This window comes from Carassius auratus, chromosome 32 (genome assembly GCF_003368295.1).
Source record: "Carassius auratus strain Wakin chromosome 32, ASM336829v1, whole genome shotgun sequence".
Taxonomy (NCBI): domain Eukaryota; kingdom Metazoa; phylum Chordata; class Actinopteri; order Cypriniformes; family Cyprinidae; genus Carassius; species Carassius auratus.
The window spans coordinates 31,131,628-31,155,217 of NC_039274.1; the positions used below are offsets into that span (position 1 = coordinate 31,131,628).

The 23,590-nt window shown below is 38.3% G+C and overlaps 2 protein-coding genes and 1 long non-coding RNA gene across 3 annotated transcripts; 2 read left to right on the forward strand and 1 right to left on the reverse strand.

Moving 5' to 3' along the window:
• Positions 1-696: 696 nt before the first annotated feature.
• LOC113052125 (matrix metalloproteinase-14-like) lies at positions 697-12,530 on the forward strand. The gene is made up of 10 exons (XM_026216469.1): positions 697-1,090; positions 7,653-7,801; positions 8,354-8,476; positions 8,771-9,078; positions 9,205-9,366; positions 9,638-9,780; positions 9,860-9,998; positions 10,095-10,245; positions 10,412-10,527; positions 11,117-12,530. Exons 1-10 carry the CDS (start codon positions 989-991, stop codon positions 11,434-11,436), a joined length of 1,713 nt encoding a protein of 570 aa, XP_026072254.1. The 5' UTR covers positions 697-988; the 3' UTR covers positions 11,437-12,530.
• A 1,283-nt stretch (positions 12,531-13,813) lies between these two features.
• Positions 13,814-17,426, reverse strand: LOC113052126 (uncharacterized). The gene is made up of 3 exons (XR_003276983.1): positions 15,407-17,426; positions 14,916-14,957; positions 13,814-14,816 (listed from the first exon to the last, which is right to left on the reverse strand). It is a non-coding gene; the product is annotated as an uncharacterized LOC113052126 (long non-coding RNA).
• A 202-nt stretch (positions 17,427-17,628) lies between these two features.
• Positions 17,629-23,311, forward strand: LOC113052122 (LIM domain-containing protein ajuba-like). Its single transcript, XM_026216467.1, has 8 exons — positions 17,629-20,325; positions 21,388-21,489; positions 21,618-21,685; positions 21,899-21,961; positions 22,050-22,180; positions 22,737-22,788; positions 22,871-22,939; positions 23,069-23,311. The coding sequence occupies exons 1-8, from the start codon at positions 18,843-18,845 to the stop codon at positions 23,198-23,200; spliced, it is 2,100 nt and encodes a 699-aa protein (XP_026072252.1). The 5' UTR covers positions 17,629-18,842; the 3' UTR covers positions 23,201-23,311.
• Positions 23,312-23,590: the final 279 nt, after the last annotated feature.

Consider the following 23,590-nt stretch of genomic DNA (forward strand, 5'->3'; position numbering starts at 1 on the left):
CAAAAGGGAGAGCGCGAAACTTGTCACTTGAAAGCGAAAAACAGTGTTTGAGATTCATCGCAGCAGATTCAAGCAGCTGTAGTTATGTACTTTGTGTTTGTGTTAGAAAAATATACAAGACATTTCTGAGAAAATATTCTACAAGTGTGCAACTCTCATTTGATGAATTCACGTATTGATTTGCGGATGTTCAACATTTCTCCACGACTTCACATTTCTTGATGCAGGTGTGTAAATGCGTTTTGCACCACATTCACTGCAGCAATTGTTTCATAAATGTGAGCGTAGGAGTTTCTAACTGTGTGATTTGTAGAATAGGATTTGTGCACCTGCAATGAAGAATTTAATAAGGTGTAACTGTTGTGTTGTGTTTGTGTGAGAAAAAAAAGTCTACAGGTTTGCAACTCTTAAAACATTTCTCTCTGTGACTTCAAATTTACTGATACACATCTGTGGCTTTTCTTTACAACTACAAATCGCACTGCCACAGGTGTTCAGTTGTTTTGAATCAAAAATAACTTCATATAACTCGTTACTTCCCACCGCTGGCACTTGGATGGGTTAAATGCAGAGCACCAATTCCGAGGGTTACCATACTTGGCAAATTTCACGACTTTCACTTTTTATATCGAAGCCCCCTGTGGAGAGAGAGAGAGAGAGAGAGAGAGAGAGACCAGCGGAGGACATAAGAAAACACAATATGAGAAGCGCAAACCTAAGATAAATATATTTCACAGATGAAGATAATTTTCTCTTTTTGGTGTCAAGTTTACTTTTAGAAAACTTTTTATTAATAATAAGTATACATAGCCTACCTAATAGGTTAGGCATAAGTCAGTTTTTCTTTTATTCTTTTTGTTAAGTCATAGTTTTAAGGACTTGTTTTCACTATTGGAGTGGTCTGATTCAGGACAATCTGCTGTGAAAAATCTAAGAACGAGCCTAGAGCGTTTTGTGTCCCGGGTTGAGAAGTCTCGCGCTTTGAGAAATGTTACAGAAACTCCAGTCGTTACCGCGTCTGCTGCCGCTCGCCCTCGCCAGTGTGTTTCTGGTGCAAAGCGGGACCAGTGACATAGAAGTCCAACCAGAGGTAACAGAGCATCACCTGTTCTTATTGTATTGTGTGTGTGTGTGTGCTCTTGTTTTTGTGACATATCAGGACACAACTTTGTATAATGACATGGGTATGACACAGGTATTACAAGGAGAGGGTGACTTATGAGGACATAACCCATGTCCCCATTTTTCAAAACGCTAATAAACCATACAGAATTCGTTTTTTTTTTTTTAGAAAGTAAAAATGCACAAAGTTTCCTTTGAGGGTTAGGGGTAGGGTTGGAGAAGGGCGATAGAATAAACAGTTTGTACAGTATAAAAACCATTATGCCTATGGGATGTCCCCACTTTTCACAAAAACAAATGTGTGTGTGTGTGTGTGTGTGTTTCTACTGTCTGTCTGTCTGTCAATCCTGCATTCCCTTGTGAAAAAGAAGTGCACTTAAGTATAATTTTAAAGTGTAGCCTACTTATTGCGGAAATAAGTGCAAATCAAATATATGTTATTTTTGATGCCTAAGTACATTGTATTTGTAATTCATTTAAAATGTATCACATTTTAAAGTTATGCTAAATGCATAGTTGAACTGTTCAGTGATTTTTAAGTGGAACTCAAAGGGTTAGTTCATCGAAAAACCAAAATTATGTTATTAATAACTCACCCTCATGTCGTTCCAAACCAGTGAGACCTCCATTTATCTTCGGAACACAGTTTAAGATATTTTAGATTTATTCCGAGAGCTCTCAGTCCCTCCATTGAAGCTGTGTGTACGGTATACTGTCCATGTCCAGAAAGGTAAGAAAAACATCATCAAAGTAGTCCATGTGACACCAGAGGGTCCGTTAGAATATTTTGAAACATCGAAATACATTTTGGTCTAAAAATAGCAAAAACTATGACTTTATTCATCTTCTCTTCCATGTCTGTTGTGAGAAAGTTCAAAACAAAGCAGTTTGTGATATCCGGTTCGCGAACGAATTATTCGATGTAACCGGATCTTTTTGAACCAGTTCACCAAATCGAACTGAATTGTTTTAAACGATTCGCGTCTCCAATACGCATTAATCCACAAATGACTTAAGCTGTTAACTTTTTTAATGTGGCTGACACTCCCTCTGAGTTCAAACAAACCAATATCCCGGAGTAATTCATTTACTCAAACAGTACACTGACTGAACTGCTGTGAAGAGAGAATTGAAGATGAACACCGAGCCGAGCCAGATAACGAACAAAAGATTGACTCGTTCACAAGTCAGAAAAGATGTGAGCAGTGAGTCAACCTTAATCAGGAAATCTGAAAAAGTAGGAATTGAGCCCATACATTTTTGCTTATGAATGAAAAATTTGCCGAAAAAAATACAAAAGTTGAATATATCTATATATAGATTTGTTGGCAGAGTCAGAGTAATAACAAATAATATCTTTCAAGCTAAAAGATTGTGCAAAGATGGTTTGTTTAACTGGGAATACAAGTCAAGCCAAAATATCTGAACAAACTCACAAGAATAAAATAAATGAATTAAGGTTTCCTCTTCATTGCCACAAAAAATGCAGGTACTAGGAATATCAACATATTTGGAAACAGATGAGTTAACAGGATATATTTTATGCACTATTTTAAAGTGAATTTCTTTGGTCTTATTAGGAAGAAAATATTTATGAGGGAACAACCACGCTCTTCTCCAATCTATTTTATTAATTAAAGCAGCCCAATGGGATCTACCTCGAGGAACAATGCGGTCTCTCTTTTGAAATATCTGGCGAACATGTTTATTATTACATTTCTTGTCATAAATGCCAATGCTGCTCAGTAACAAAGCCGATTCCTTCATATCTCTTTGGGTGTATAACAGCCTTTAACCAGATGCATTAAACCTGAGGGAATAGCTCTAAGTACATTATTATATTTTTTGAAAGGAATAGGAAAGTTATGGACAGTCATGAAGCCCTCATACAACAAGACATTGCCAAAATTGTCAAATAAAGAAAAATATAAATTAAACCTCTGTTAAACCAATTATTGAAAAAAGAGACTTGTTCCTAACAGTTATATTCCACAAGAGAGTTTTATGTGGTGAGAAGTTGTGAACGTAACACAACTTCCAAGCAAGAAGAGCCTGTTGAGGAAAATTAGCTAATTTAACCGGGAGCTTATTATGTATATAATTACATTTTAAGATAAAGGGGAGGCCTCCAATTTTATTGAATATATAATTAGGAATAAAGAACCATAAAGAAATTGGATTTATTAAACATCTTCTTAGCCAGTTTATTTTAAACGTGTAAATGGTATTATGAAAGTTTATAGCTTCAAGTCCCATCACTTCTACAACTAGATATCACTGCTTTTTTGAGTTTATGAGACCTGTTTTCCATATAAAGTCGAAGATAAATTTATTAACACCTTAAATAGTACAATCATTGACATATAAAGAAAGTGAAAGATAGATGAAGCGAGAAAGACCTTCCGCTTTAGAGAGGAGAACCCTACCATAAAGAGAGAGGTCTCTTTGTAGCCAAAGATTAAAAATATTTTGAGTCTTCTTTAATCTACTAGAAAAATTACATATTTTGATACATAAATACCCAAATACATTATTGTGTCATTAACTGGAATACCCTGAATTAATGCGTCATCACATTTATGCAGTGACATTATCTTACATTTGGACAAATTTAGCCTTAACCCCAGAAGCACACGAGAATTGTTTAATTATCTGAATGGCTATGGAAAGTTGTCTTTTATCTTTTAAAAAAAGAGTGGTGTCATCAGCTAGCTGAGAGATTTTAACTTCCCTATAAAAGATGGAAATACCTTTAAAATTCTGATTATGCATAATACTTAATGATAATAATTCAGTAACCAAAATAAATAAAAAAGGGGAAATCGGGCAACCCTGTCTGACACCATGTCTTATAGAAAATCTTTGTGAGGTGAAAATATTAACTATGACAGAGCTTGTGATTCCTTTATAAAACATTTCAATGATATTAACAAATGAAGACCTGAAAGCAAACAATTTAAGAGATTGCAGAAGAAATTAATGCTCAATGGTGTCAGAGGCCTTATAAAAGTCCGAGAAAAGTATGATAACATCAGATTTCACTAAGTCAGCATAATCCAATAAATCTAAAACAAGTCTTAAGTTATTGCTAATGTGCCTGCCTGTGTTTCTGAAATAATATGATTAAGCTTAAATTTGAATCTATTTGCGTATACCTAGGCCAAGATCTTATAATCAAATGTAAGAAGTGTAATTGGTCTCCAATTATCAATTAAGAGAGAATCTTTTTCAGGCTTTGGGATAAGAGAAATAATACCCCGTTTCATTGATGAAGTCATTTTTTCTCTGAGCAATGTATTCACTATACATAAGAAGCAAAGGAGAGAGTATTAATTCCCAGAAATGAGTGTAAAATTCTACGGAAAATCCAACACCAGGGGATTTCTTTTTTTTAATAAAGCAGATTTAATTTCCTCTATTGTCAAAGTGGCCTCACAAATATCTTTAAAATCATTATCAATGACAGGAATATGATTTCTAATTGTTTCCAAAAAATTCTCACAATTATCCATATTAAATTCAGAACTGTGAAGGTCATTATAAAAGGTATCAAAAGTAGAAATTATGGATCTGTGCATCTGACACCATTAATATTAAGAGCAGTTACTGAATTTTTCCTGCAATTAATCTTCTCTAATGCAAAAAAATAACTGGAATTGGTCTCTCCTTCCTCGAGCCATTTTGCTCTAATAAAAACCCCTCAAGCCAAGTCCAAATAAGCTTGATTAATTTGAAGATTTAACTCCCTTAAATGCAATTCTTCTTCAGGAGTTGCTCTAATTAATGGTTAGACTCATTCACCTAACAAAAAGTCATTTTTACAGTGCAGTTTAGCCTATATTAGAAACCAAATGTAGGCTATTTGAATCCAAATTAATTTGGTTTAGATTCGTTCAACTTTTGCTTGCAATTAATGCACTTAAATGCATTAATTTAATTTATAGAATTCATAGAGCAGGAGCTGGTAATGATAATTTCTACATTTCAAAGTTTTATTGGAGTATACAGCATAAGAAAGTGTATTGAAGTTTATTTTTATTAATTGCATTAATGCACATATATTACATACTAAAAAGTAATACATTTAAAATACATTAACAAATGTAATTTTGGAGAACACACTTAAGTTGAAATTAAAATAATTTATTTTAGATGTACTTTAGTATATTGATAGATATATAAAAATAAGTGTAGTTATGTAAAATACAATAAAATCATAATTATGTCAAATGTATGTTCAAATAATACTTAATTAGACATTATTATAAAGTGCATTTTTAAAAAAGTGCACTTAAGTATATTAAGACCTAATAAAGTGTACTCTCTTTAAATACACATGAGTGGCATTTAAATTATATTATCTGCAAGTGCACTTTTTAAAGTATACTTTTAATATTTGAAGTACACAAAAAGTACACCTTTGCTACAATTAATAACACTTCCTTTTGCACAAGGGTATGTCCGTGAAAAGACATCAGCAATCCGGAGATGAGAAATACATTAAAAAAATGAAAACGAAGCCCTTGCATCGCTTTCAGGCACATTCATAATCCTGTGAAACTTTTTTGTCTGTAGACATTATTAACATGTTTTAATGTCAGAAATAATTTCACCACCAAAGTATCTAATATACTCTCTATTTCCATGTTCCCTTACGAAAATGAACAATGGTTCAACACGAATAAAACCAAAAATCATAGTTCTTGCAGTCAGGTTAGCCGCAAATTAGCCATGGTTTTCTTACTTGACACTTACTTTACAAATAAGTAGCCTATAAAGATAATATTTTTTGTGTAGTTATAAAAACAGACCTAAGCCAACAATGGCCTTTACAATGACTTAAAATGCATTATATAAAAACAATGAGGCAATATGTTCATGTTGACAAACCCCATTAGAAAATCTACAACATGAATGAACCAGTGTGAAAACACTCAATGATTTAGGGAAGTTGTTCTCTGAATGTTTCTGAATCACTGCAGTACTTGTATGTTAACATAGAGGTTTGTTGTGTTTTGCCCATTTTTAAGATTATAGGGTGTAGATTATAATAGAAACTAGCATATAATTGAGCCTGGTACACTGTAAAAAGGAATTGTTGAGAAAACTTAAAACTTTAACCTGATGCATTCAGTTTTAAAGGTTCTCTCAACTACTGTCTTAAAAAATTGTGTTTTGTCAGTTTGAATATGTTTCTTTCGTTAAAATGTCTCATTCAGTTGTCTCAATGCCTCACTTAGTTGCTTTTAGTTTAGTTTTCAGTGTAGCTTTAGGAACAAAATCATGCCTTATTTACAACCATTGTAAATGTGGACTTATTCTCTGCCATCATGCACTTCTTTCTTTTTCTCATTTCTCCTTTAGCAGATTCAGATACTGCCTGTTCAGAAGAAAGAAAGAAAGAAAGAAAGAAAGAAAGAGAGAGAGAAAGAAAGAAAGAAAGAAAGAAAGAAAGAAAGAAAGAAAGAAAGAAAGAAAGAAAGAACAAAGGAAGGCAGTCTGAGCTCACTATAGGACTGCTTGTAATTTTTGCTGACACTCTTTGTGGTTGTAGAGACACTGGCTTTCTGATCCTTAAAATGAGACATTAACAGACTTGTGGAGAAATTTGATTTCAATCTGAAATATTTACTGTATATTATAAGTATTATTTGCTTCACTGTACTAAAGTGTGTTCTTTAGACTGTCTCGTTTCCGATGTGCTGAGAGTTAAGAGGAAATCTATTTTAATGTGAGACAGGAAGTGTTATTTTAGCTTCTTAGGCATCATGGCTTCTTCGCAACGCATCTGGAGGACATAGTTGGACACCTTAAATGGACATAGAAGTTGAATATGCATTATGATTAGATGAGATCATAGCATCTTAATTTGATGAAGGTATAAATGTTGAGTGTGGGTGTTTCCTCTTCGTCACTTGGATGACTGTATGACTGTTGAGAAAATAAATATTCAAAGGACTTTTGTTTCATACCCTTAATTGAAATTGAAAATGGCCACAAAACTACTAAACATGTAACCTTTGTGTTAACAGCCCAAATAAGCCCATTAGGTTTGAACTACAGTTACAATCAGGGCCATATCCACGTGAGCTGGACATGTCTCTCCAGTATTCAGAATATTACTGGCTTCTTGTGGGTTTTTCAAATTGTTTCTTAACAGGTGAAAATTAATCTGATGAAAAACTACAAACCAAATATGTTTCTTTAAGTTAGGTTAAGTTATAAGCAGAACTGAGAAAACAACAACAAGTGAAACACGTGAAGATTTTTTTTAAGCTACAGTTACATTACCATTGACATTTGTCTAATTGTACATTATGAGATATATTTAGGTTTTATTTTTTTATTCTTTGTTAGTGTTACTTTTTCTATCCTTTCATGTCTTTTTTGTTATCCAGAACCTTTTTTGTGTGTCTGTTCACTATACCATTTCTTTGTTGAGTATAGTTTATTACTATGATGAAGAGGTGTTGTAGGACAGCTGCATGTCAATATGCATGTGTACTAATGTGACATTCATTCTCTCTTAGGAATGGCTCCAGCAGTACGGGTATCTTCCTCCTGGGGGTGTTCACGCTCAAGCAATCCGCTCTCCTGAATCCATGACCACTGCTATATCTGCCATGCAGAAGTTCTATGGCCTCACTGTCACCGGGACTATGGATCCAGCAACTCTCTCGTAAGTCTAGCCCAATCTCGTACACCTCTGATTTGTTAATCGTAATCATTTTAAGGTTATGTGCACTAACTACCTTAATAATTTTCTGAATTAAGATATTTTTAATGAAACCTGAGGGGTTTCTGTCCCTCAATTGAAAGTCCAGGTAAACAAAACTTAAAAGATCCAAAAAGGTTATAAAGGCATCGTAAAACAAATCTATTTTAATCAACGGTCTAATAAGGTCTATATGATAGCTTGTTATGATGAACAGATTTAATTTTGTGTTTTGTTCCAATGAAAACCACATACATCACACATATGGTAAAATGCAGAAGCCTGTGTGTGCGTCACACACTAGAACTGACCTCATTGTTCCTCACTAAGTTTCCAGGTTTACCAAATGTGTATGTATGTGTGTTGATCACTGTTTAGATGTAAATAAAAATTGACAGAAGTTTCATTTTTGGGGTGGACTAACACAGAAACATCTGATTTGCAACAGTTTTCTTATGTGACTCAGACACATGCTATTGAATGACTTTATGTCTTGCATAAACATGATGTTGTCAGAGCCATGAAGCGGCCAAGATGCGGAGTTCCAGATCAGTTTGGCTCTGAAATGAAGAGCAACCTACGAAAGAAGCGCTATGCCACCCAGGGCCTAAAATGGGACAAAATAGAAATCACTTTCAGGTATGGAACTGTAATTGACAAACTAAGGAAAACAATCATTTGTGTATATAAACTGGGGCCCTCTATACATCTGTCAGTAACACTTTTTATCCGGATACATTTTAGCTGGATTGCCACAATTTACTAATTGCATTCCAATTCAAATGTAAACACTCAGAACACGTAAATAACAGTGAACTTCTTTAGAAAAGAAGTTCAGTTTGAATGGAACAAGTTACCAAGCAACAACATATTTGAAAAAAAGTCTAGTATCTTCATTTCCTTCCCAAAAGATTCACATTTAACTTTTGTCAGTATCCAGAACTACACTCATAAAGTGGGCGAACATGCCACACATGAGGCCATCAGGAAGGCCTTCAAGGTCTGGGAAGCCGTGACGCCACTCAAGTTCAGAGAAATCCCATTCAGTCGAATCAGTGACAAGGTGTACAAGTTTGCAGATATCATGCTTTTCTTCGCGGAAGGCTATCACGGAGATAGCTCCCCATTTGAAGGCGAAGGAGGTTTCCTGGCCCACGCATATTTCCCTGGTCCCGGTATCGGAGGTGACACCCATTTTGATGCAGCAGAGGCTTGGACAACAGGCAACGTTGACCAGGAAGGTGAGCAGAGAATAAGAGAATGTGGAAATGTGCCACTGAGCAAACTACAGATGTGACGTAGTAATTCAGAATGCAATTTCTGTGATATTTATATTATTAGTGTTTCATCATCTGTCTCTATTTCAGGTTATGATGTCTTCCTGGTGACGGTACATGAATTAGGTCATGCTCTTGGTTTGGAGCACTCAAACAATCCCTCTGCTATCATGGCTCCGTTTTACCAGTGGATGGACACTGACAACTTTGTGCTGCCTGAAGATGACAGATGGGGGATCCAGCAAATATATGGTAATCAGTTTGCAGTAACATTAATGCATTTAGTTTCATTCATTTATTATTATGTTCATTTTATAAGAAGACATTTCAGAAGAAAATGTATAAATTCATTCAAAATACTAGCTATCATAAAAAAAAATTATATATAAGATGAGATCAATTCAAAAAAAAAAAAAAAACATATCATTAAGAAAGAAATTACAGATCTGAAACATTTACATTAAATTTAGTATTTTTAGTTAACTCTAATAACCCTGATGCTCACCTGTGTGTTTTCTGACAGGTACTGGCTCCAGTGAGGTGCCCCAACCCCCAGCACCCCGGCCCCCCACTCGCAAGCCAGACCGGCCTTCGTTTGGCCCTGACATATGTGAGGGACAGTTCGACACCATTACTATTCTCAGGGGAGAGATGTTCGTCTTCAAGGTACAACTGAATTCAAATCAGTTGTGTGTGCATGCCTATATTTAGTGTTTTTAATATTTAAACCCCCTCTACTCCACAGGGAAAATGGCTCTGGAGAATACGTGATGGTAAACCTCTGCAGGGCTATCCCATGCCCATTGGAGACTTCTGGAGGGGGCTGCCTCCCTCTATCAACGCAGCCTATGAACGATCTGATGGAAAGTTTGTTTTCTTCAAAGGTGCGTCCAATCTACTATAGTTTAGACCTCACATTGCATCTCTGGTTTTAATATGTGAATTGTGTAATAATGCTTGTTTGTCTGTCGTCTCTCTAGGGGACAAGTACTGGGTTTTCAATGAGGCCAAAATGGAGGAAGGTTATCCAAAAAGTTTGAAGGAGCTTGGCACAGGTCTACCAAGAGACAAGCTGGACGCTGCTGTTTTCCACACACTCACCGGCAACACCTACTTCTTCAGAGGAACCAAGTATGTTTCCTCTGTTACTCATTATGTCTTATTTAGCGTCTGGTTAATCCAGTGGTTTTGTGTCATATGGTGAAAAATGCTTCCTCTTCTCTCTTTTTTTGTTGTTAACTTCTCCCTTTCGGTTATTGTCATGATTTGTCTTTCATGGTATTTTTTGTTTTCTCAGATATTACCGGTTCAATGAGAAAAGCGGATCTGTGGATCCAGATTACCCCAAACCAATCAGTTTATGGCAAGGAGTACCAGATAATATCAAAGGGGCCTTCATGAGTGAAGATGGAGGTACAGGAGCATTTGTTCTTGAGTTTTTTCCTTTGGGTTCACTTTCTTGTTTAACACCCCAAAAAACATCAGTCAATACTAATTTTTAATGCTCAAACTGAATTTTCAGCAATTATTACTCCAGTCTTCAGTGTCACAATTTATTTTTGACTGATTAACGTGAATCCTTAGAAATCATTCTAATATGTTGATGTGGTACTCAGAAATCATGTTGAAAACACTTTTGCTTCTTAATATTTTCTGCGGAAACTGATCTATTTTTTCATAATTCTTTGATGAATATAAACTTGACAAGAACAGCATTTATTTGAAATATAAAAAATTTTTTGTAACATTATAAATATCTATAATCTCGAGTTTGATCATTTTAAATGCATCCTTGCTAAAGAAAAATGTTAATTTCTTTAAAAAAAGAAATAGATAAATAAAAATCGTCCTTTCTTCAAACTTTTGAGCTTTAAATATATGGCACTGTATTTACCAATCAGAGCCCAAATTATCTGTTTACGGATAACTTTTAAACCATTTTAGAGATTTAGAAATGTAGAAACACTTATTCTGAATGAATTCTTTCTACCCTTTTCTGCAGCCCACACTTACTTCTACAAAAACAATAAGTACTGGTTAAACAATCAGCAGCTGAAGGTGGAGCCAGGCTACCCCAAATCAGTCCTGACTGACTGGATGGGCTGTGAAGAAGAGGAGCCCAAGGGAATGTTTGGCACAGATGAGGACGTGATCATCACTGAGTCAGAGGGTGGAGACATGGGAGGAGCCATAGCAATTGTCATCACTCGCTATCTTTTGGCCTGTGTGCTTATCACTGTGGGGGCTTTGCTTTTTTTCTGGAGAAACGGCACTGCTCGACGCTGCCTCTGCTGTCAACGCTCTCTGCTTGATAATGTTTAGAGATGAACAAGTAAGAAACGAGAAGAGACAAGAAAGAGGAATACAAGTAGATGGCATTTGGAATGGATGGAGTGAATGTCAGACAGTAAAGATTGGTTTACAGAGAGAGATTAAAAAGTGAAGGATGTGTATTGTATGTTTTTTTTCCTATTAACATGTACTTCCTTGGCATTAATAAAAAATCCAAAATGGAGTAGGATATAAGAGAGACGGACGAACCCCCCCCCCCCCCCATTCCCGAAAGCCCCCTACACTTTGTTCCTTCTGTATTCTTTTCAGTTTATAATCCCTCCTTTTATCCTCTCTTATAATCTCCCTCCCCAGAACCGAACTTGACTCCATCCAGGCGGCGGTTTGATTGATTGGCGGCAGTTTATTCTAATTGATCCCACTTTGGCGTATTTATTTCAGATTTAGCTTTTTACATTTCTGATCCAATGAAAACCTCCTGCACCCCATTGCATTAATAGTATGGAAGGACTATCATAATTTAACTTATGATTGAAGATAACTGAAGATATTTGCACAAAGTATGGCTCGACTATAGAGACTTGCTGTACGTAAAAAAGGTTACAGGTCAAAGTTCAGGGAGAGAGAAGCGGAGCAGCTTCTGTAGTAGGCCAGTTTAAACTGCACCTATAGAGCAGAGCTTACAATCTGTTTCGACTCAAAAGACCACTGTTATTGTAATGTGTTTGGTACATTTTACTGTTTAATTATGTCATTAATGATTGGCATTGTTATTGTTATTTTTGTTCTCCATGTGTAGTTTAGCCTATTTAAAACTGTCATTTCAAGTCCTGCTGGACACAGGCAGAATGTGACTTATTTCAAATTAGCATCTAATCTTTTAATGTTGGGTTTAAAGGCAGAAACAAATATAGAATTATTTATGAACAGTAATGGTGCTATGGGTTTTTTCACTTCATACATCAGTATTAGACATTTCTGAAGTTGTATTAACAATGATAATGAAAAGGATATTTATAATGATAATGATATAGTGTGCATGTAAAGGAATGACATTTTTGCCTCTTTCATACTTTTTGTACTTGTAAAATGAAAATGAAATAAAGTTCCTTTTTTAACATTAATCTGTCTTTCCCAGCCCACCACAAACATCTCTGATCTGTTTTTCCTGCCCTTTCCAATCTCCCCATTTTTGAATCACCATTCACTTCTGTGTTGCTCTTTGGATGCTTGTTTTAATATGTTGTTTTTGTCATCTTACATCTAAAACAAAACTTTGGTAACACTTTAGAATAGGTAACACCTATTACTTGCTTATTAGCATGCATATTACTAGATTATTAACCATGTATTAGTGCTAATTAAGAACATATTAATGCCTGATTCTACTTGACCTTATTCTACATCCCTAATCTTACCCAATACCTAAACCTAACAACTACCTTACTAACTATTAATAAGCAGCAAATTAAGAATTTATTGAGAAAAATGTCATAGTTATTATTTAACAAGTGTTACCTATTCTAAAGTGTTACCAAATCCTTCTCATAGTGCTGACAAAAATGTTGGTATGAAAATAAGTGGAACTGGTAAACTAAATTTGGCTGTGAAAGAACTGAAAGAGAAAGCTAGAAGGGCCTTTTATGCCATCAAAAAATCTATCCAAATTGAAATACCTATTAGAATCTGGATCAAAATATTCCAATCAGTCATTGAACCTATTGCATTATATGGCAGTGGAGTGAGGGGTCCTCTCCTAAATTACAAATTTGAAAAATGGGACACAAATCTGATTGAAGGCCTGCATGTGGAGTTCTGTAAGAGTATCCTCAGAGTACAGAGGAACACTACGAACAACACATGCAGGGCAGAATAAGGCCAATACCCTCTAATGTGTATTGAGAAACGAGGCATCAAATTTTGGAAACACCTAAAAATGAGCTACCCCACCTCTTACCATTTTAAAGCCCTTAAAACCATGAATAGAACCCTGAAAGAAGCTAACATGATTAACAGCCAGCATTAGGAATCTGAAATATCCATCCACAAAATTTGGCCCAACCAAATTATAAAAGCACAAAAAGAAAATGATCTAACTTATTGGAATGAAACAACAGAAAAACAAAGTAAGCTTGAATGTTATTTGGCCCTGAATAGAGACTATACAACTGCAGAAATTCTGAGTACAGTGAAAGACTGTAAATTAAGAAGACGGATGATGAGGTACAGACTGAGCAGTCATACTCTGACTATAGAGACGGTTAGATATCAACAGCACTGGCTGCCCAAAGACAGCGATGAGGAAGTGGAGATAGAGACACACTTCCTCAGCAGCTGCTCTTACCATGAAGAAATCAGAAATAAATTTTAACCCAAATTTGAAATACTTTACCCTGACTTCAAAATGTTAAACAATAAAACACAACTTCAATATTTATTAGGTGAAAAACAAGATTGTTTCTTACTAGCAGCAAGATACACTGATGCCTGTCACAAAAAGAGGGAGGAGTCAACAAATCAGTGATGTGCCTACACACTTCTTCAGTTGTCCATCGATATCCGATGATGACGTCCACGCCTTTAATGGGGAGATCTTTGATGGCTGAACAGTCCTATCCTGGAACCACAAGCTCTATTGCAGGTGGGGCATACGTATGTGATGGTGGTCACAGTGGCAGCTATGGCTGCATTTCCCTGGCTCGCTTTTGCTGTCTTCTGGTTGTCCTCTCCCACTCTAGTGTAAAAACCCCATCTCCACATAGCTGTCGCCAGATCGTGCGGTCAGCAGCAACATCTTCCAGATCCTCAGCTCTGATCTTACACTTTCTCAAGGCGTTCTTCATCTGATCTTTATAGCGCTTCTTCAGACCCCCAGCTGAGCATCGACCATGATGTAACTGGCCATATAGTACTCTGAGGGGCAGCCTACATAGGGGCATCCTTATCACATGCCCCACCCAATGCAGTTGACGCTGGGTAATAATGCCTCAATACTTCCACAGTAAATCTTTTTAAGTATTTCAGTGTGAGGCACATGATTACGCCAGGTAATTCCCAGTAGGCGCTGGAGGCAGCTTATGTGGAAGTGCTCTAAGGTCTTGATGTGACAGCAGTAGGTTACCCATGCTTCACAGCTATAAAGGAGGGTGGTGACACAGACAGCTTGGTATACGGCGACCTTTGTGGAAGGATGAAGGTTTTTATAATGAAAGACTCTACATCAAAGTCTCCCAAAGGCAACTGATGCCTGTTTGATTCGGCTCTGGATTTAATTGTCGATGCCGCTATCCTCAGAGAGAAAACTCCCCAGATATTTGAAATATGGCATTCAGTTTCTGGAAGATCAGAAATCAAGTCCTACAGTGACATACAATCATGTGTGATCTCCTCTCAGACTGAAGACCCGAGGACTAAAAAAGAAAAAGGAATACAAATTAAATAAATATTTAATGTTAAGGCTTGTTTACACAATGCTTAACATAAAAATTCCCTATAATGGCCATACTGACTATATTTCAAGACTCTTCAAGGTTCTCTGGTAAAAAGAAAATCTGGAAACAGAAAAAGGAAGAATATGTCAGTGTGCAGGAACTTTTTATCCCACGGTGGTAGAGATGGTCACAGACAAACAGCTGCCAGAAGATCATCAGCACAGATGGAGAAACACTGTAGCCTAGTGGACTCATAGACTAAGTCTACATTGCATATTTTATGATATATTGTCTAAGAATCATTTTTTATGTAATAGAAGCAGATTGTTTTAGTACAATGTAAAATCTTTTTCCCCCCGAAGTAAATACTTTAAAAATTAAGTAAACTTCCCTTCAAAGTTTTGAGGTCAGTACATTTTTTTTTTAGATTATTATTATTTTTAGTTGGTTAGTTCCACCTCTGTACTGAGATACACTGCTCTTCTCTAAATGTGGACACAAATATGAACATTTGAAACAATTCAAGTTTTTCTCAAGTTAAATATAAACAGGAAAAAAAAATCCCAAACCGTAAGAGTCTTAAAGCAACCTCCTCTCTTTGCATTTGTCTGTGGATATGTCCTTTCAGTGGAGGAGCAGGACTTCCATCTGAAAATCACATAATAAATGAAATCCTTTTCAGCACTCATATTTGCATTCACAGATTCATTGTTGACAGTATGTTTTTACAAATACTATAGAACTGATGCATACAAAAGAATTGAGAAGCAAAATATATCTGTGTAACACCCCATTGTTGCCTTTGGCATTAATGTATATGAAGAAAATAAATTAAATGTCACCCGTATATAAACAGTCAGGTAGATCTGTTAATGGTCCATATTCTGATCCACCACGTGCTAAACCATTTCTGTAGACAACACCCAAACCACTGGCATCAAGATTAACCATTGTTATTAGAATCTAATGCATGCAACACTCTGATTTAATCCTTTTTTCCCCTTCGTATTATTATTATGTAGTCAACTCAAAAACATTTTTAAAATACAATTTGTTAATAACGAACTGCAGTCTTTTCCTGCAAGGGTCACACACGACGATGAAAATGAGCGTTTAGACTGCCTCGACACTGTAAGTGATATGAAAAAAGATATTCCCCATTAGAAACAGAAAGGACCCATAAAAACAGTTCACTACTCCGTTGTTACTTCGTATTAACACCATAGACATTCATTTGCACGCCAGCTGATGTCGTGTTTTTACTGGAATAACGTTTAGATGCATTCCTGAACTCAATAACACAACATCTATTTTGCTACAAAGCACGACAGGCTCATAAAACAAATACTCTGCTTAATATTGACTGCTTCACCTGAGGAACAACACGCCCTCAAGGAGGCTGCCATTTTGGATTCTCACAACTACGGCAAGCAAAACGTTCAAAATAGAAGCCGGCGACTTATTTTTACCAGTAGATGATGCTATGGTCACATTAAATACTACACAGACTCGCCTGATTCACCTGTTGAGTAAGCTACGCTTTAAGTTTATTCTCAACTGTACTAATCACAGCTTGATCTCAGGATAACAGCCAAAATAAAACAAACGTGTTACAACGTGCAAGCTGGGAATTATTGTGGCTTCCAGTGGTGCTTTATGTGCCCCGTGGTGTTTAAAATAGAATTTTAAATAGTCGTACTAATGGAACGTTGGTTTCATTTATTTAAACGCAGACTTAAATGCCCTCGTGCATTTTGCAGCGTTCAGAGAAAGCCTTCTGTGAAAACACGACACAGAGGCGCCTCTGGAGACCGTCCCTTAAACACCTTCCGCTTCAATAATAAATTGTCTTTCACTCCTCCGATGAATGCACGGGCTCGAGCAGTGCTGAGTAAGCGCTGAAACATTCCCGCGTGCGCTCCCGGACAAGTCCCCACTCGCCAGTGCGCGCTCCCACAAAACCGCAGGAGAAGCTGCAGATGAGACCAGAGGAGGAGGAGGAGGGAGCACCGGAGGAGGGGAAAAAACGAGGTTTTAAACAAAAGAACAGCACTGGGTCTTTTAAGTGCCTCGGTTGGGTTGAATACAGTAACCATACGACAGCAGGTCGGTTGTCACCGGAATTTATGCCACTTGGTAACTATGGAGCAGTGAGAGGCACTTTCAGCGAGGGAAGAAAAGAAAAAACAGTTACACTGTTGCACTCGCGAAAAGCACACATGCAGCCGACTCACGCTGTCCCAGAGACCACAGCGATATCCCTCCGCACATTCCACAGACGAAAGGCACGGCACGACCAATTAGGCCTTAGGGTTGGAAAAATGACACAGAAAATATGTAAGGTCTTCGAACCTTTCATATTTTACTTTACAGTTCTCCGTTTTTTTACACGCTATTTTGAATCGAATAAACGTCACTTCTTCGATATGTCGTCATGTGCGTGCCATAAATCATAAGCTATTATAAACAAATGAGAAACAATTTTATTCATGACTGCGTTTTACTTTCTTTAGAATTTGTTGTCTTATTTACAGACAGTCGGCTCATACATATTTATTAAATAAACCGCTCGTTTGGACCCCTTGGACTAATATAAAATGTAGCTATATGTGTTTTTTTTATTGTAATCATTTGATAAATGTGTGCGATTATGTCAAGGTTGTTTGTGTAAGTCCAAACAGTGGGCTGAACCAATGGGCACAGTCTGTTTAAGAAGTTGGGCCGTGTGACGAAATAGTGGGATGCGATTCATGCGCGCTGCCCTGGGGAAAGGTGTTCCGGTCGGGAAAAAGCCACAGAAGAAGAAGAAAGGGGGAGGAAGGAAAAAATTGGAAAGAAAGAAACTGTACGTTGAACATTTCGGCGCAGTTTTCCGAAGTAGAGTGCGCAGTCTGTGTTTATCTCTGCGAATATGTTTGGGTGAACGATACGCGAACTTCCTCCCTTCGACTCGCTGCAGCTGGTTTTTATTGTTACACGCTGTTGAAGACTTCCACTTCTGTGGAATAATGGTCATTTTCTTTCAAACTGGACTGGGCAAAGTGGAAATCCTGTGGGGCAACAGAAGGCTTTGATCTTCTTTGTACTTTTTTTTGCAAGGGAATAAACGCCTTTGGTTTATCGGACACGGACGGCTCATTTATCTGCACAGAGAAACGGTTTCAAACGTACCTTTTTTGAAAGCCGCTAGTTGAGTCAGAGAGGGGCCGTGTTGTACCCCTTAACCTGTGTGTTTAACTCCAACGTAATCAAAGGAACCCGCGTTGGAATTTATTCAGCGTTTAAACTCTGTTCTTATTTTTTAAACAACCGGCAGCGCGTTTAGAAAACTCCATAGAGACAAAGAACCAAGTGGTAATTATAAGACTTGCAAGTGTTTCCGACAACACTGGCCAGTGGATCAGTCTTGCGGATATGACTGCGCGACTCGACGTTTGAATGGATCAGTTTTGGGCGAGCCTGGGACCAAAATTAAAGACTTTCTGAAAGCCTGATGGTAGTTTTCACACGTTCATTTGCTCACTGCCGAGGATAAGGCCACAAGGAGCTGCATAAAGGATCACAAACAAATGGATGAACATGCTCCTGTTCACCTGCATGTCCAGGGAATTTATCACAAGCAAACAGTTTGGAGACAAACCGTTTATTTTCAAGTTTAACTAGCACGTCATGTAGCCTGCAGAAAATGCCATAGTGTTTTTTTTTTAATTTATCTTCAAAGTAAAATATTTATTTTTGTAGATCATCAAAAAGTATTAGTTTTTAACAGTTCGTTTTGTGTGTGTGTGTGTGTGTGTACTTGTTTTTGTTTTATTATTGTATTATTCTTTTGATCTGTTATCTCATCTGCTGTTGAAACACTTGAATGATGCTTGTGCCCACACTGTATTTCGCTGTATTTATATAGTACACTATTTAAACTGTAGTTGTTTTCAGGTGGCATCTAAGAGAAATTCAGTCAGTACTTTATATTTTAAGCTGTAGTTGGCCTTATATTTAAACACAATGGATCGACTTGGCAGCAAACTGAAGCAAAAGCTCAAACTGAGTGACTCGGGAAGTGTCAAATTCAGCAAAAAGAAAAATGACTTGGCCAATGCAAATAACAACAGTAATAGCAACAATGCCAATAATGGAACGGTGACACAGAGCAGCGCACCCACGAGCACGTCTCAGTTCCCACTCTCCGGTTCCACCTCTGTAGAGGTGTGTGGTCAGTCAGCCGGAAGACCTGGCAAAGTGGGCACTTCTCAGAGAATCATCTCCTCGAATACCACCTCAGCTACGGTACCTGAGGATTGTGGGCCTGGGATCGAACATCACCCGTCTACTCTTGCCCCTCTGCGGCGCCGGTCGCCCCAACAACGAGTGTCGTGCTACTTGCCTGAAACAGTGGAACGGGGTGACTCGCCCAGAGGCGAAGGTGACCCACAGGGGGCATACAGCCCAAATTCTCGTGTGGCCTTGAAGCAGCGGCGTTATTCTCTGGAGCTCCAGCAGCTTGTTCGCCGCCAGCAGCTTCTCGCCCAGCCTCCTCCATTGTCGTCTGTACCACCTCCGTACCCGACGCACAGCTCGGCTGCTCGTTCATCTGCCATGGAGTCCAGCTTCCTCCACGATTTAGAGCGTCACAAGCGCTTGTCCTTGCAGGAAGCTCTGTTCTACAAGCGTTTGAGCTCAGGTGGTGAACCTTGGGACAGCGGGCGCCCTGCTTCCCTCTCTCATCCACCGCAGAGGACCCATGACAGCGGCATAGGGGGGTTCTTCTACCCTCCTGCACCAGCGTTGAGCCCTTGCTCTTCTTTCAGCTTACAAGAGTCCGTGTTGGCAAGCCCTCGTTCCAGTTTTGCGAGCAGTACCGCAAGTGGAGGAGGCGGAGGTGGTGGGAGTCCCATGGGAAGTCGGTGCAGCAGTAACCGGACCAGCGGCATTAGTTTGGGCTACGACACTCGGCATACACCTGGGCCTGCCCAGCAGCTACAGCTCTGCTCGACCCAACTCGGTGGCAGCACCTTTGGTCAGGTTTACCCTGTACAGGTGTCAGGGCAAACAGGCATGCCCCCTATGGAGGTTTGGAGGGACTGTCTTGAAGGGGTTTCGGGAGTTGGAGGAAGTGTGCAAGACAGCCGACACTCATATCCGCCTGCTGTAAGCACACACACTGTCACCTTCCACCGAGCAGAACCAGAATGGGGTCCCACTGACCAGCGGGGATCAAGAGGTGATGGCGTTGGCGAGAGGGCGCGACACTCCGACTTGCTAGGAACCCGATACCAGCAGGAGCTCACCCGCCTGCTATTGAGAGATGCTGCCCTGGAAGGAGAAGCATTACTTGGGGGTCTGACATTAAAAGAACAGCCTGTGCCTACCACCATCATATCCAGCTCTGTATCAACTTCAGCCCCAGTCGGAGCTCCAGGGAAATCCCTGGAAGAACAGTCATCTGGAAGAGATTCTGTGTCATCTGTGGACAGACAGGAGTACTTCGGTGAGATCACAAACTCATCCAATTAGGCTAGTTTATTACTGCTCATGTGTTTTTCTGTCAGTAGGTTGTGAATGTGTGTGATGTGGTGAGATGAAGACTGTTTCGGACCTGCTTAAACTTGCAAACATTCTCTGAAGCAAAAAGCAAGACATGAAACGCATTCAGTCAGACCTCAAAAATACACTCTAGCCCTCCTTTTTCAGTCCGTTTCTCTAACAAACCATAATAACTAACTCGCAAGTCACAGAGGGAATATATAACCCCTCCACCCAAGGCTACATAGAATTCTGAACAGACTCCAAAGACAAAAATATCTGCGTAGAGCGAGCATAGTGATTATGCATGACCCCAAATTACAGGCTCTGTGATATGCTGGTCGTACCAAAGAGCTGTGAGTAATGCAGTAGGAAGGACAGAGGCTTGGTTGAAAGGAGGGTTCTGTGTGTGTGTAAGTGCTTTCAGCTTTCAGCCAGCCACAGATTGAATGAGGGTGTGTTCATGTGTGTTAGCGTGCACTAGCGTGTGCTGGCGTGTGCTTGTTTAGCTCAGGTATTTGAGTCCTGAGGGAAGGCTCTCTCACACACTCAATTGTGAGGGTTGGGTGTGTGTTTTTGCTTTCTGTGTGTGTAGCACTTTGTTGCAACAAGGAAACCTCCCTGTTGTCTGAAAAGCACCTGTGTAAAGTTTTAAGACATTACCTCATTCCGACACACAATACCTTATTCCTGTATCCAACAACCAATTAGCCTTTTTTTTTTTTTTTTTGAGTAATGAAGGGGTTTTGAAGTACAGATTTATCTATGTGTGTGTGTGTGTGTGTGTGTGTGTGTGTACTGTTACTACAAGAAACAAACCCTCTGGTTGGTATTATGGGAGAAGAATGTGCGAGTCATGCAGTGCAGACATGTATTTTTGAGTCCAGACAGCTCTGCTGCCTGCGTCTATGTAATTGGAATGATTGAATGATGATCTCATTGTCCTATATAACCACTTGAATTGTGTGTGTTGTGAAGCCTTCGATGCATCTGTTAAAGTGTGCTCTGTTTGTGTTCTTGTTTTCAGGTACATGTGTGAAGTGTAGTAAAGGTGTATATGGTGCAGATAATGCTTGCCAGGCTCTGGACAGCCTCTATCACACCCGCTGCTTCACATGTGTTTCCTGCGGTGAGTTATCAGTCTGTAGTGCAACATTTATGTCATATGACCAAAGCCAGTATTTCAGCACCTCTTCATTTGAGTCATGGTCTCTCATATTGGTCTGAACATCTGTCTTATGTTGTTTTTACTTGTAGGCCGAACTCTCCGCAACAAGGACTTTTACAATGTCAGTGGCTCGGTTTACTGTAAGGAGGATTACATGGTAAGAATGACTCTTTTTAGTACTCATTTTAGCCAGTGTTAAGGGGTTGAAGTTACTCTGAAATGTTAACGTGTAAAATAAAAATAATATTTATGGAAGAATAGCATATATATATATATAATATAATATATATATATATATATATATATATATATATATATATATATATATAATATAATACAATACAATTTTCCCAATCTGTCTTAATGACAGTTTTCAGGCTTCCAGGAGGCAGCTGAAAAGTGCAGTGTTTGTGGTCACCTCATCTTGGATCAGGTAAGTGGTCTCTGCGCGAGGTCATTGTCAGTGTTTGAAGGTTGTACAAGTCGAGTGTTAACTCTCTCTGTTCATATGTGTAACTCAGATCCTGCAGGCTCTTGGGAACTCTTATCACCCGGGATGTTTCCGCTGTACGGTCTGCTCAAAGGCTTTGGACGGGGTGCCATTCACAGTAGACTACCTCAACAATGTCTACTGCGTCTCTGACTACAACAGGTCTGCTAGTGAACAGTGTTACAAGTGACATGACAGCAATGCAATTAACTTAACTGCCCTTTTTGCCAGATTTATTTTTCTTTAGGTTTAGTTGTAAGCTAAAGCAAGTTTAAAATCATTGTTTTATTTTATTTCTTAAGTTAAAAGTGTGGCAACAGTTCCATTTAACCCTTAAAAAACACGCATAATCGAAGTGTTGAAGGTTAATGCATTACATTCCATGGATTCTTTTTCTATTTACTGGTCTATATAGTGTTAAAAGTAATTCATACTTTTATCAAGATAGGATGCATTCTGTTTTTAATTGAAATTCCATCAAACAGTTACAAATTTATTTGAATTTAAATGTTAACTGCTAATAGTTTTGCCAGTTGATTTGAACTTATTCTCAAGATATGTGACTCTAGTGAGTCAGTTATTAATTCCCATAGTGTCACCTGCTTGCTGTCCTGTTGCTTTTTAAATGCTACATATACATCAACATCAGGCACATCCAAAACATTTACATTTACCAGCTTGCTGATGTGGATTCAATTTTTTGTTTCTTTTTCTTCAGGACATTTGCTCCCAAATGCGCTGCCTGCTTACAGCCCATTTTACCTGCTGAGGTAAATGATTCCCTAGTAATTCAACAGATGATTTCACATCAGTTCAGAAGAACATTTAAGATCTTGATTATTTGTGTTTCAGGGCAGTGAAGAAATTCTCAGGGTGGTGTCAATGAACAAAGATTATCACTTTGAGTGTTATCACTGTGAGGTGGGTGTTATGGAAAGTGGTTTGGACAAGATGATTGCCACCATTTTGAGTCCATTTAGTAGCATATCTATATATGTTATGGAACAGGATTGATAGGACTCTAATCCTCTTTTTTCCCCTCTTCTTCAGGAGTGTGGGAAGCAGCTCTCTGATGAGCCTGGATCTCAATGCTTTCCTCTGGATTCCCACCTCCTCTGCCACTCTTGCCACATGACCAGAGTGTGCGTCACACATAACCTTCCCCCTCGCAACACACACTGAAATGAGAACTAATGTGCCTGAACAACTACTTTGTACTCTCATATGCACACTAGTGACCACTTTAAATTGTTATCTTTCTAATGTCTGTCTCTACTATGCCAGCTCTATTTTTTTTAAGATAGCAAGCGGGGAGAAGACACATGAGTCTGGAGGTCATTGTACATTTCAAAAGCAAATCCCGGTACTGGTACAAACTTTATCTCCCCCTAGTGGCTGGGAAATGCAGCAACTGAATCCTGCTGAAGAGAATTTCTGTACAAGTTCTCGGAGTTTAAAATTATTGTTACCTGCTTATTTCATTGCTCTTGGGAGTTTTTTCACAGAACAGTGTTTTGCTCCCATATCTACTGTTTGCTGTAGGGAAAAACAAGGGATTTTTTTTTTTTTTTT